The 14,215-nt window shown below is 38.0% G+C and overlaps 1 protein-coding gene across 11 annotated transcripts in view; it reads right to left on the bottom strand.

The window, feature by feature from the left end:
• Positions 1-1,593: 1,593 nt before the first annotated feature.
• Positions 1,594-14,215, bottom strand: part of LOC119476334 (titin-like) — a 37,981-nt gene continuing 25,359 nt past the window's right edge. The window contains exons 16-24 of one of the 11 annotated variants that reach the window (XM_037749754.1): positions 11,047-11,102; positions 10,755-10,817; positions 10,621-10,649; positions 9,728-9,811; positions 8,677-8,760; positions 5,118-5,201; positions 3,518-3,601; positions 2,030-2,323; positions 1,594-1,865 (exon numbers count right to left, since the gene is read on the bottom strand). In XM_037749754.1, coding sequence (XP_037605682.1) covers positions 2,072-2,323; positions 3,518-3,601; positions 5,118-5,201; positions 8,677-8,760; positions 9,728-9,811; positions 10,621-10,649; positions 10,755-10,817; positions 11,047-11,102 — 736 coding nt within the window. In that variant the 3' untranslated portion in view covers positions 1,594-1,865; positions 2,030-2,071. Of the gene's footprint in view, positions 1,866-2,029; positions 2,324-3,517; positions 3,602-5,117; positions 5,202-6,004; positions 6,034-6,137; positions 6,200-6,432; positions 6,731-8,676; positions 8,761-9,727; positions 9,812-10,620; positions 10,650-10,754; positions 10,818-11,046; positions 11,103-13,031; positions 13,116-14,106; positions 14,191-14,215 lie in introns of those variants that run through there. The other 10 variants (XM_037749757.1, XR_005203996.1, XR_005203997.1 and 7 more) reach the window with 10 other exon arrangements.

Below are 14,215 nucleotides of genomic sequence, written 5' to 3'. Positions count from 1 at the left end.
TCTAATCTAAGCCCTAACAATTTCTCTTTGTGTTGACAAAGATCTAACTGCTGAATGCAGGTCTTCTAAGTAACGCATGGCTTTCTTATTAGCTGTCTGAACGTTACGGAGGAGACAAGCATTTTGCGTTCTTAGGTTATCTACCTCCTTTTCCAGGGATGCTTTACTCTGAATGGCGAGGCTTGTTTGCCTGTGGAAAATCAGTAGCAAGCATTTCAACAATGGGTCTTTGGATGCGGTCTGCGCATCACACCTGTCTGTGAGGAGCGATTGTATTTCCTTCCTGCACCTGCTTATGAATACAGCGCAGCCAGGGTTTAGGCTCTGTGCTAGGGAAGAAATAAAAAGCTCTACACAGGGGTTCTCCATTGTTGTCACTGGAATGGAGGGTGAAACTAAACAGGATGTCTAGTACAAAACAAAAACAATGTTGTTGGCTATGGTGTTGCGTTGGCAGAAACCTTGTAGTGTAACTTGGGAGGTACACTAGCCTTACAACAATACACTGGCCTACACTATGGGGGGTAGCTTCCTGTGGACGAGCGGTAGCTACAGCACCAACTAGTGACTCTAGTGGGCATCAAACAAAACATTAACAGTGTTTGCTTACACACTTACAGCATGCACTAACTGAGATGCAGGGCCAGTAACAGTTGTGATGATGTCTCTTAAAGGTGACTCAAACTGGAACACGTGGAAGTAACAGCTAGGTGCAAACTTATATCACAAGGCTGGTAGCACACTGTGGCTCTATCTCAGGCTATATTTAACTCAGGCTGGAATGCTTGGCAGTTACACAGCCAGGTACAAGCTCTCTGTTACACAGGGCCGGTGGCACGCTTTGTCACTAAAGGAACACTTAGATTAACAGCAAATTATGACAACTTGACTAGATTGCATTGAATACTTGGTATTCAAAACGCTGAACCAAAATTATTTCAAGTTCTACAGCGTAGGTTAACTTGAATTAGCTAGACGTCTACTCTTGTGGAAGACTAGTGGTGTAGAATGTAAACACTTTTGGTTTGTTTAGAAGTGGAATCAAAATTTTCGGTTTAACCAAAAATGTTGCTGAAATTAATATTGCAAAATTATGAACAATTTACCAACAATACTATGCCTCACACGGGGCACCATAATGTTGGGGATGCAGATAAGAGCTGGTCTAGTTATAAGAAAATATTAAAGATAATTATCAATAAAATTGATATTAATAGATTATCAATATATATTAATAATAACAGGCAACAAATTATATTGGTATATAAGATCAAAAAAGACATTAAAATGGCTATCAAAAGTAAATAATTATCAAATAATTATTAATATATTGAATAATATGATTTAATGTATATTAAATCATCCTCGGGGCACCACTCTGAAACAAAGAGAAAATGATAGCACATTTATGTAGTCTCATAGATAAGTCTCATTAAGTATACTAAACAATGGACATTGATTAATAATTAAATTAATAACTAGAACCAAAAATCACGATATCAATAGATAGTAGAGGTTGAAGGATTTTGGAGTTCTTGACACAGCAGCGGTTGACATTATTCACTCTTGTACAACATTAAACAGACCAGCATGTATAATCCACAAACATTTATTTACAAGATAATAAAGGTTTAAAACACAATATCAATCTAAGATGGCTGGCTACTTGTCTCAAGATGTTTGCATGGCCTACAAACAAGTTTGAGTTCATGTGGTCACTTGCCACCATCTTGATGGCGGGTCCCAACATTTTGCTAATGCAAACACAAAAGTAACGTTCTAATGTGTAACAAACTGAACTGGACAGCTTGGTGGAAATATATCTGCAACTCTTCTGTAATTACCAACTCAGTTGAAGCACAAGCTTCGATTAAAAGGCCTCAACAGTTGGAGTGGGTTGACTGCTCTTACAGTATATTAAGAACAAGTAGAAAAAGAAAAAGGAGAGGACAGACTGTCTTACCATGACCTGGAAGTGAACCACCCACTGGTGGAGCACTGGGAGTATCCCACCTGACACAGAAAACACAAACCAACATCACCCTGATCTACAAATATCTGTAGAACATTTTTACCTGTTTTTGATCTCTATAATTTTATTTCCTTGTATTTTTGCTTCTGCTGTGAGCGGTATTTCATAAGAGAATCTCTCCATAAAATCATCATTCGCTATGTAGCCAAATGCGTTTGCCAGAAGTCGAGTTGTCACAAAAACAGTCTGCAGCCGGTCGTTGAACTCTACCACCAGGTGAGTGTAGAATTTATTGGATCTTTTGATCCTGATTATTGTAATCCTCCCAGTCTGGACAGCAGCACTCTGAACCTGGATAAACACAGATCCACATTCATAATGAAGGTTTGGGACAAGAAGGAAAGGTTCAGTACAATAACCACTCTGATAAAGTAGTCAAATAGTTGAGTGTCTGCATTAAAGGACAATTTATTTCTGTTTGCAAACCACACTATATTTAACAGCTTATAAACTGAGCAGAGACGAGACAGTGTCTAACAGTTTTATTATGTTTGTTTATAGCCATGGTTTTATATGATGACAGGACGTAGCTGTTGACGACAGGACATATGGGTGTTGGCGACAGGATGTATCGACGTTGACTACAGGTTGTATAGGTGTTGATGACAGGACGTGAGCGTTGGCAACAGGACGTATAGGTGTTGATGACAGGATGCAGGCGTTGGCGACAGGACGTAGGTGTTGACAACAGGACGTATGGGCATTGGCGACAGGATGTATCAACGTTGACGACAGGTTGTATAGACGTTGGCGAAAGGATGTAGGCGTTGGCGACAGGACGGATAAGTGTTCATGACAGGATGTTTGGCGTTGGCGACAGGACGTATAGGTGTGATGTGGGGACGTGGGCCGTTGTCGACAGGGATGTATCAACATTGACAATAGGAGTATAGGCCGTTGACGACAGGACGTAGGTCTGTCATGACGAGTTCTTTGCGCTAGCATCATTGCAATGTGAAACCAAACTAACTGGATCAAATGTTTACAAGTTGACAAACGCAAGCTTCTGTTCAGACTTCCGGTGTGAAACGGCCCGTCTTAGACTGCGTTAGTTTACAAGTTGAACTCAATAAACTGATCTGAACGGAGTGAAAGGAATTTTCAAACAGGATCTCCTGATGAATCTGATGGAAAAACATGTGGAGACCAGGAGATATTATAGACAACTCCTGAAAAAGATGGTAAGTGAAGTAAAATATTCTTTAATATTTGACTGTTTTTGTTATATCCTTTTAACAATTACAATTATTTTATTCTAACTGAGATAATTTTTTTTGTTTTTATTGAATTGTTAATTTCTTTAACATTAATTGATGATGACCTTGACAACACAATTCGTCAACAGAGGGTTTTTTACTTTGAAAGGATTAACAGAAATCCTGTTGTAGAAAACGGGACACCTCAGGGGAGTGTGATGAGTCCTTTACTATTCTCAGCTATGACTTGATGATAAATAAACAAACACAGAGATGTCACTGCATCTACCTTAGTTTCCATGGATCCAGTTGCTTGCATGAATGATTCCTGCGTCACTGTCTGTTGAGGCTTCACAGCTCCGACAGGAACCATCTGAACAAACCACAAGATAAAAAAACAAAATCAGAAGAATTCCTCCAAGTAATTTTATTGAGAGATAATGTTTTAAAGACACTTACAGAGTAAATATTTGAGCTATTTTCGTATTTATATACAGATATACGCACATGCAGATAAAGACTCTAACATGAATATTTTGAGGTGAGAGTGGTGGAAGAAATACTGAAATCTTTTTAACAATGTTACAAGGTCTGTGATGGAGGCTTTGACGGCAGGACGTATAGACGACTACGACAGGACGTTTAGGCGACTACGACAGGACGTAGGCCATGACAAGGTCTATATGCGTTGACGACAGGACTTAGGAAACGACTACAGGACGTAGGCGACAACTACAGGACATAGGCGACTACGACAGGACATAGGCAACAACTACAGGACATAGGCGACTACGACAGGACGTATAGGCAACAACGACAGGATGTATAGGCGACTACGACAGGACATAGGCAACGACTACAGGATGTAGGCGACAACTACATGACGTAGGCGACTACGACAGGACGTATAGGCGTTGGCAACAGGACGTAGGCCATGACAGCAGGACGTAGGCATTGACAAGACGTATAGCGTTGATGACAGGACGTACAGGCATTGACGACATTGACGTATAGGCATTGGCGATGGGACGTATCAACGTTGACGACAGGTTGTATAGGTGTTGATGACAGGAAGTAGGCGTTTGCGACAGGACGTATAGGTGTTGATGACAGGACGTGGGCATTGTCGACAGGATGTATCAATTTTGACAACAGGATGTAAAGCTGTTGATGACAGGATGTAGGCGTTGGCAACAGGACGTATATGTGTTGATGGGGGAACGTGGGCGTTGTCAACAGGATGTATCAACATTGACAACAGGACGTATAGGTGTTGATGACAGGATGTAGGCGTTGGCAACAGGACGAATAGGTGTTGATGGGGGGACGTGGGCATTGTCGACAGGATGGTATCAACATTGACAATAGGATCATAATGTTTACAAGTTGACAAAACGCGAACTTCGGTTCAGACTTTCCGGGTGTGAAACGGCCCGTCTTACACTGCGTTTGTTTTAGCGAGGTGTACTCAATAAACTGATCTAAAACGGAGTCAAAGGAATTTTCAAACAGGATTTTCCTGATGAATCTGATGGAAAAACACGTGGAGACCATGAGATATTACTGAAAACTCCTGAAGAAGATGGTAAGTGAAGTAAAATATTCTTTAATATTTGACTGTTTTTATTATATCTTTTTAACAATTACAATTATTTTATTCTAATCGAGATCATTTTTTTTAGTTTTTATTGAATTATTAATTTCTTTAACATTAATTGATGATGACCTTGACAACACAGTTCGTTCGACAGAGGGTTTTACTTTGAAAGGATTAAAAGAAATTTTGTTGTAGAAAACGGGACACCTCAGGGGAGTGTGATGAGTCCTTTACTATTCTCAGTTATGACTAGATGATAAATAAACAAACACAGAGACTTCACTGCAGCTACCTTGGTTTCCATGGATCCAGTTGGTTGCATGAATGATTCCTGTGTCATTGTCTGTTGAGGCTTCACAGCTCCGAAAGGAAGCATCTGAACAAACCACAAGATAAAAACAATATTAGAAGAATTCCTCCAAGTAATTTTATTGAGAGGTAATGTTTTAAAGACACTTACAGAGTACATATTTTGAACTATTTACGTATTTATATACAGATATACGCACATGCAGATAAAGACTCTAACATGAATATTTTGAGGCTTTAGTGGTGGAAGAAATACTGAAATCATTTTAACAATGTTACAAGTAAATGTCATAACCGAAAGAACTAGATCGCGGGTACAAGCAGCCGAAATGGGTTTCCTCAGGAGGGTGGCTGGCGGCGTCTCCCTTAGAGATGGGGTGAGAAGCACAGTCATCCGTGAGGGACTCGGAGTAGAGCCACTGCTTCTTTGCGTCGAAAGGAGCCAGTTGAGGTGGTTCGGGCATCTAGTGAGGATGCCCCCTGGACTAGGTGGAGAGATTACACACTGGCCTGGGAATGGTTAATGTGGCCCGGGAAAGGGAAGTTTGGGGTCCCCTGCTGGAGCTGTTGCCCCTGCTACCCGACCCCGGATAAGCGGTTGAAGATGGATGGATGGACAAGTAATGTACATTCAAAAGTTAAAGTACAAAAGTATTAGCTCATGATTCATTGATTATGTTTTGTATTATTAATCCGAATCTACAAAGTAACGGCGACAGCACGTAGGCGTTGACGACAGGACGTATAGGATAAAATAGTATAAAAATAATACATATTTTATATAATTGATAAAATAAATATGAGCTTGAATGTATCTGTTGTCAGCAGCAGCTAGGTTGAGTGTTCGTTATTAACCATTTTCTTTCTCACCTCGTCAGGTCGGCAGCTCTTCAGTGTATCTTTAAGAGAAGAAACAAACAACACTGTCGATGTTTTAAGGTAAAACTTCAATAATGTCTCTACACGACCACAGTCAGAGTATTCTCAGTGTGTGTTTACATACCAGCTGCAGGTTGGGCTTCTTGGCCAAAGCTCCTGAGTCAGTTATAACTTTGCTCTTTTTTTCTGAAAAACACATTTTAAAAAGTGAAAGAAAACCACGGAGTTGGCTTCTGTGTGGCCGACCATCAGTTATGTATTTGTGTGTTTCATATTTGTTTTGATCACTTTGTAAACCTTTTTACTTTGACATAAAGTGTCAAACATCCCAGTTACATTCACTGTGATTTCATGTTAAAGAATCAAACAACGGGGGAAATAAACTAAATCCATTCACAGCTTTAATCGTATGAACTCACTTTTTTTTTTTTGCTGTTTTTTCTTCAGTTTCTCCACAAAGGGGAGCAGCAGCTGCTGGACTGCAGCGTCGTTCCTCGGTAGCAGCTTCATTTCTTTATCTATGACAGAGATGGACTCCTCTGTCCCATAGTACTGGACGATTATATGAGGGATATCTTGTCTGGTCTTGTCAAACTTCACAGCTTGAGGGATTGTGTCCAGTTTGAACAGCAACTTACTGAATTGTTGCTCGGTGAGCTCCTTCAGGATGGAGACCAGGGCTGCTTTCCACTCCGCCTCTAACATCATCAACGTCATCTGTTACACACCGAGAGATGAGAGGACGAACAAAAAACGTTTGCAAATTAAAAGCAGAAACAGAGGAAACACTCAAACATCACACTGACCAGGTAAAATATATCATTTATTAATATTTACGCCTCAAAAAGAACTTCTGTGGATATAAATATAGTTCTGATAACCACTCAACATCATTACTGATTTCATTTTCTCAATACACCATATCTAATATAATATATCTAATATAAATATAGAAAACAATTCTCCAATATTATCGACAGGCTCTTCATTTAATGTGTTGTGTTCGCCAAAGTGCCCACTAGATGGCAGTAATAGAGCACAGGTTGAATTTTGAGTAGGTTTGCAAGATATTCAGATATCAGATAAAAAAAATTTAATTTAACTTTTGTCTTTTCATGAACAGTCTGTTGATTAGGAATCACAGTCCCTGTTTAAAACACCACATTTGTGTTAGAAAGAAATTCTTATTATAATTATAATATAATTGTTTAAACATTTTCTGGAGGCCATTCTTGCTCTCGTCTTTGCTCTGCGGCACTTCATTTCCACCATCCCTCTCTCTGTTTCTATTACAGTTTGTTTTATGGTTTGCTTAGTTTATAGCTTGTTTTATGGTTTGTTTAGTTTATAGTTTGTTTTATAGTTTGCTTAATTTATAGTTTGTTTTATGGTTTGCTTAGTTTATAGTTTGTTTTATGGTTTGTTTAGTTTATAGTTTGTTTTATGGTTTGCTTAGCAGTATTTTGTAGTTTGCTTAGTTTATAGTTTGTTCTATGGTTTGCTTAGTTTATAGTTTGTTTTATGGTTTGCTTAGTTTCTAATTTGTTCTATGGTTTGCTTAGTTTATAGTTTGTTCTACGGTTTGCTTAGTTTATAGTTTGTTTTGAGGTGTGCTTAGTTTTGTTTTATTGTTTGCTTAGTTTATGGTTTGCTTTATGGTTTGCTTACTTCATAGTTTTTTCATGTTTTGGTTAGTTTATAATTTGTTCTATGGTTTGCTTACTTTATAGTTTGTTTTGTGGTTTTCTTAGTTTTGTTTTATGGTTTGCTTAGTTTATAGTTTGTTTCATGGTTTGCTTAGTTTATAGTTTGTTTTATGGTGTGCTTAGTTTATAGTTTGTTTTGTGGTTTGCTTAGTTATAGTTTTTTTATGGCTTGCTTAGTTTATAGTTGTTTTGTGGTTTGCTTAGTTTTGTTTTATGGTTTGCTTAGTTTTATAGTTTGTTTTATGGTTTGTTTCATTTATAGATTTTTTTTTTTGTGGTTTGCTTAGTTGTGTTTTGTGGTTTGCTTAGTTTATAGTTTGCTAATGGTTTGCTTAGTTTATACTTTGTTTTATGGTTTGTATCAACGTTGACAACAGGAAGTAGGTATGTCATGAAGAGTTTTTTGCGCTAGCATCATTGCAATGTGAAACCAAAACTAACCGGATCAAATTTTTACAAGTTGACAAAAACCGCAGGCTTCGGTTCAGACTTCCAGGTGTGAAACGGCCCGTCTTAGACTGCGTTGGTTTTTAGCGAGGTTTACTCAATAACTGATTTAAACGGAGTGAAATGAATTTTCAAACAGGATTCTCTGATGAATCTGATGGAAAAACACATGGAGACCATGAGATATTATTGAAAACTCCTGAAAAAACATGGTAAATGAAGTAAAATATTCTTTAATATTTGCCTGTTTCCGTTATATCTTTTAACAATTACAATTATTTTATTGTAATTGAGATCATTTTTTGTTTTTATCAAATTGTTAATTTCTTTAACATTAATTGATGATAACCTTGACAACACAGTTCGTCAACAGAGGGTTTTACTTGAAAGGATTAACCGAAATCTTGTTGTAGAAAACGAAACACCTCAGGGGAGTGTGATGAGTCCTTTACTATTCTCAGTTATGACTAGATGATAAATAAATAAACACAGAGAAGTCACTGCAGCTACCTTGGTTTCCATGGATCCAGTTGGTTGCATGGATGATTCCTGCGTCACTGTCTGTTGAGGCTTCACAGCTCCGAAAGGAAGCATCTGAACAAACCACAAGAAAAAAACACTATAAGAAGAATTCCTCCAAGTAATTTTATAGAGAGGTAATGTTTTAAAGACACTTACAGAGTACATATTTTGAGCTATTTACGTACGACAAGACGTAGGCGACGACTTCAGGACGTAGGCGATGACTACAGGACGTAGGCGATGACTAAATGACGTAGGCGACTATGACAGGACGTATAGGCGACTATGACAGGATATATAGGCGAATATGACATGACATAGGAGACTACTACACGACGTATATACGACTACGTATCAACGTTGACGACATGTTGTATAGATGTTGATGTGGGGACGTGGGCGTTGTCGGACAGGATGTATCAACATTGACAATAGGACGTATAGGTGTTGACGACAGGACGTAGGTATGTCATGACGAGTTCTTTGCGCTAGCATCATTGCAATGTGAAACCAAAACTAACCGGATCAAATGTTTACAGGTTGAAAAAAACACGAGCTTCGGTTCAGACTTCCGGGTGTGAAACGGTCCGTCTTAGACTGCGTTGGTTTTAACAAGGTGTACTCAATAAACTGATCCAAACGGAGTGAAAGGAATTTTCAAACAGGATTCTCCTGATGAATCTGATGGAAAAACATGTGGAGACCAGGAGATATTATTGGCAACTCCTGAAAAAGATGGTAAGTGAAGTAAATATTCTTTAATATTTGACTGTTTTTATTATATCTTTTAACAATTACAATTATTTTATTCTAATCGAGATCATTTTTTTAGTTTTTATTGAATTATTAATTTCTTTAACATTAATTGATGATGACCTTGACAACACAGTTCGTCGACAGAGGGTTTTTACTTTGAAAGGATTAAAAGAAATTTTGTTGTAGAAAACGGGACACCTCAGGGGAGTGTGATGAGTCCATTACTATTCTCAGTTATGACTAGATGATAAATAAACAAACACAGAGACTTCACTGCAGCTACCTTGGTTTCCATGGATCCAGTTGGTTGCATGAATGATTCCTGTGTCATTGTCTGTTGAGGCTTCACAGCTCCGAAAGGAAGCATCTGAACAAACCACAAGATAAAACAATATTAGAAGAATTCCTCCAAGTAATTTTATTGAGAGGTAATGTTTTAAAGACACTTACAGAGTACATATTTTGAACTATTTACGTATTTATATACAGATATACGCACATGCAGATAAAGACTCTAACATGAATATTTTGAGGCTTTAGTGGTGGAAGAAATACTGAAATCTTTTTAACAATGTTACAAGTAAATGTCATAACCGAAAGAACTAGATCGCGGGTACAAGCAGCCGAAATGGGTTTCCTCAGGAGGGTGGCTGGCGGCGTCTCCCTTAGAGATGGGGTGAGAAGCACAGTCATCCGTGAGGGACTCGGAGTAGAGCCACTGCTTCTTTGCGTCGAAAGGAGCCAGTTGAGGTGGTTCGGGCATCTAGTGAGGATGCCCCCTGGACTAGGTGGAGAGATTATATCTCCACACTGGCCTGGGAATGGGTAATGTTGCCCGGGAAAGTGAAGTTTGGGGTCCCCTGCTGGAGCTGTTGCCCCCGCTACCCGACCCCGGATAAGCGGTTGAAGATGGATGGATGAACAAGTAAATGTACATTCAAAAGTTAAAGTACAAAAGTATTAGCTCATGATTCATTGATTATGTTTTGTATTATTAATCCGAATCTACAAAGTAACGGCGACAGCACGTAGGCGTTGACGACAGGACGTATAGGATAAAATAGTATAACAATAATACATATTTTATATAATTGATAAAATAAATATGAGCTTGAATGTATCTGTTGTCAGCAGCAGCTAGGTTGAGTGTTCGTTATTAACTGTTTTCTTTCTCACCTCGTCAGGTCGGCAGCTCTTCAGTTGATCTTTAAGAGAAGAAACAAACAACACTGTCGATGTTTTAAAGGTAAAACTTCAATAATGTCTCTACACGACCACAGTCAGAGTATTCTCAGTGTGTGTTGACATACCAGCTGCAGGTTTGGCCTTCTTGGCCACTGGGCCTGACTCAGTTGTAACTTTGCTCTTTTTTTCTGAAAAACACATTTTAAAAGTGAAAGAAAACCACGGAGTTGGCTTCTGTGTGGCCGACCATCAGTTATGTATTTGTGTGTTTCATATTTGTTTTGATCACTTTGTAAACCTTTTTACTTTGACATAAAGTGTCAAACATCCCAGTTACATTCACTGTGATTTCATGTTAAAGAATCAAACAACGGGGGGAAATAAACTAAATCCATTCACAGCTTTAATCGTATGAACTCACTTTTTTTTTTTGCTGTTTTTTCTTCAGTTTCTCCACAAAGGGGAGCAGCAGCTGCTGGACTGCAGCGTCGTTCCTCGGTAGCAGCTTCATTTCTTTATCTATGACAGAGATGGACCTCCTCTGTCCCATAGTACTGGACGATTATATGAGGGATATCTTGTCTGGTCTTGTCAAACTTCACAGCTTGAGGGATTGTGTCCAGTTTGAACAGCAACTTACTGAATTGTTGCTCAGTGAGCTCCTTCAGGATGGAGACCAGGGCTGCTTTCCACTCCGCCTCTAACATCATCAACGTCATCTGTTACACACCGAGAGACGAGAGGACGAACAAAAAACGTTTGCAAATTAAAAGCAGAAACAGAGGAAACACTCAACATCACACTGACCAGGTAAAATATATCATTTATTAATATTTACGCCTCAAAAAGAACTTCTGTGGATATAAATATAGTTCTGATAACCACTCAACATCATTACTGATTTCATTTTCTCAATACACCATATCTAATATAATATATCTAATATAAATATAGAAAACAATTCTCCAATATTATCGACAGGCTCTTCATTTAATGTGTTGTGTTCGCCAAAGTGCCCACTAGATGGCAGTAATAGAGCACAGGTTGAATTTTGAGTAGGTTTGCAAGATATTCAGATATCAGATACAAAAAAATTTAATTTAACTTTTGTCTTTTCATGAACAGTCTGTTGATTAGGAATCACAGTCCCTGTTTTAAAACACCACATTTGTGTTTAGAAAGAAATTCTTATTATAATTATAATATAATTGTTTAAACATTTTCTGGAGGCCATTCTTTGCTCTCGTCTTTGCTCTGCGGCACTTCATTTCCACCATCCCTCTCTCTGTTTCTATTACAGTTTGTTTTATGGTTTGCTTAGTTTATAGCTTGTTTTATGGTTTGTTTAGTTTATAGTTTGTTTTATGGTTTGCTTAATTTATAGTTTGTTTTATGGTTTGTTTAGTTTATAGTTTGTTTTATGGTTTGCTTAGCAGTGTTTTGTAGTTTGGTTAGTTTATAGTTTGTTCTATGGTTTGCTTACTTCATAGTTTGTTTTGTGGTTTTCTTAGTTTTGTTTTATGGTTTGCTTAGTTTATAGTTTGTTTCATGGTTTGCTTAGTTTATAGTTTGTTTTATGGTGTGCTTAGTTTATAGTTTGTTTTGTGGTTTGCTTAGTTTATAGTTTTTTTATGGCTTGCTTAGTTTATAGTTTGTTTTGTGGTTTGCTTAGTTTTGTTTTATGGTTTGCTTAGTTTATAGTTTGTTTTATGGTTTGTTTCATTTATAGATTTTTTTTTGTGGTTTGCTTAGTTTATAGTTTGCTTAATGGTTTGCTTAGTTTATACTTTGTTTATGGTTTGTATCAACGTTGACAACAGGACGTAGGTATGTCATGAAGAGTTTTTTGCGCTAGCATCATTGCAATGTGAAACCAAAACTAACCGGATCAAATTTTTACAAGTTGACAAAAACGCAGGCTTCGGTTCAGACTTCCAGGTGTGAAACGGCCCGTCTTAGACTGCGTTGGTTTTAGCGAGGTTTACTCAATAAACTGATCTAAACGGAGTGAAAGGAATTTTCAAACAGGATTCTCCTGATGAATCTGATGGAAAAACACATGGAGACCAGGAGATATTATTGAAAACTCCTGAAAAACATGGTAAATGAAGTAAAATATTCTTTAATATTTGCCTGTTTCCGTTATATCTTTTAACAATTACAATTATTTTATTCTAATTGAGATCATTTTTTAGTTTTTATCAAATTGTTAATTTCTTTAACATTAATTGCTGATGACCTTGACAACACAGTTCGTCAACAGAGGGTTTTTACTTTGAAAGGATTAACAGAAATCCTGTTGTAGAAAACGAAACACCTCAGGGGAGTGTGATGAGTCCTTTACTATTCTCAGTTATGACTAGATGATAAATAAACAAACACAGAGAAGTCACTGCAGTTACCTTGGTTTCCATGGATCCAGTTGGTTGCATGGATGATTCCTGCGTCACTGTCTGTTGAGGCTTCACAGCTCCGACAGGAAGCATCTGAACAAACCACAAGAAAAAAACACTATTAGAAGAATTCCTCCAAGTAATTTTATTGAGAGGTAATGTTTTAAAGACACTTACAGAGTACATATTTTGAGCTATTTACGTACGACAGGACGTAGGCGATGACTTCAGGACGTAGGCGATGACTACAGGACGTAGGCGATGACTACATGACGTAGGCGACTATTACAGGACGTATAGGCAACTCCGACAGGAAGTATAGGCGACTATGACAGGACGTATAGGCGACTATGACATGACGTAGGAGACTACTACACGACGTATATACGACTACGTATCAACGTTGACGACATGTGTATAGGTGTTGATGGGGGGACGTGGGCGTTGTCGACAGGATGTATCAACATTGACAATAGGACGTATAGGCGTTGACGACAGGACGTAGGTATGTCATGACGAGTTCTTTGCGCTAGCATCATTGCAATGTGAAACCAAAACTAACCGGATCAAATGTTTACAGGTTGAAAAAAACACGAGCTTCGGTTCAGACTTCCGGGTGTGAAACGGTCCGTCTTAGACTGCGTTGGTTTTAACAAGGTGTACTCAATAAACTGATCCAAACGGAGTGAAAGGAATTTTCAAACAGGATTTTCCTGATGAATCTGATGGAGAAACATGTGGAGACCAGGAGATATTATTGACAACTCCTGAAAAAGATGGTAAGTGAAGTAAAATATTCTTTATTATTTGATGTTTTTTATTTTATCCTTTAACAATTGAGATTATTTTATTCTAACTGAGATAATTTTTTTTTTGTTTTTATTGAATTGTTAATTTCTTTAACATTAATTGATGATGACCTTGACAACAAAGTTCGTCAACAGAGGGTTTTCACTTTGAAAGGATTAACAGAAATCTTGTTGTAGAAAACGGGACACCTCAGGGGAGTCTGATAGGTCCCTTTACTATTCTCAGTTATGACTAGATGATAAATAAACAAACACAGAGACTTCACTGCAGCTACCTTGGTTTCCATGGATCCAGTTGGTTGCATGGATGATTCCTGTGTCACTGTCTGTTGAGGCTTCACAGCTCCGAAAGGAAGCATCTGAACAAACCACAAGATAAAAATA

Source organism: Sebastes umbrosus, chromosome 17, assembly GCF_015220745.1.
Source record: "Sebastes umbrosus isolate fSebUmb1 chromosome 17, fSebUmb1.pri, whole genome shotgun sequence".
NCBI lineage: Eukaryota > Metazoa > Chordata > Actinopteri > Perciformes > Sebastidae > Sebastes > Sebastes umbrosus.
Note: the sequence above shows the minus strand (reverse complement) of the source record. Positions and strands in the feature narration are given on the sequence as shown.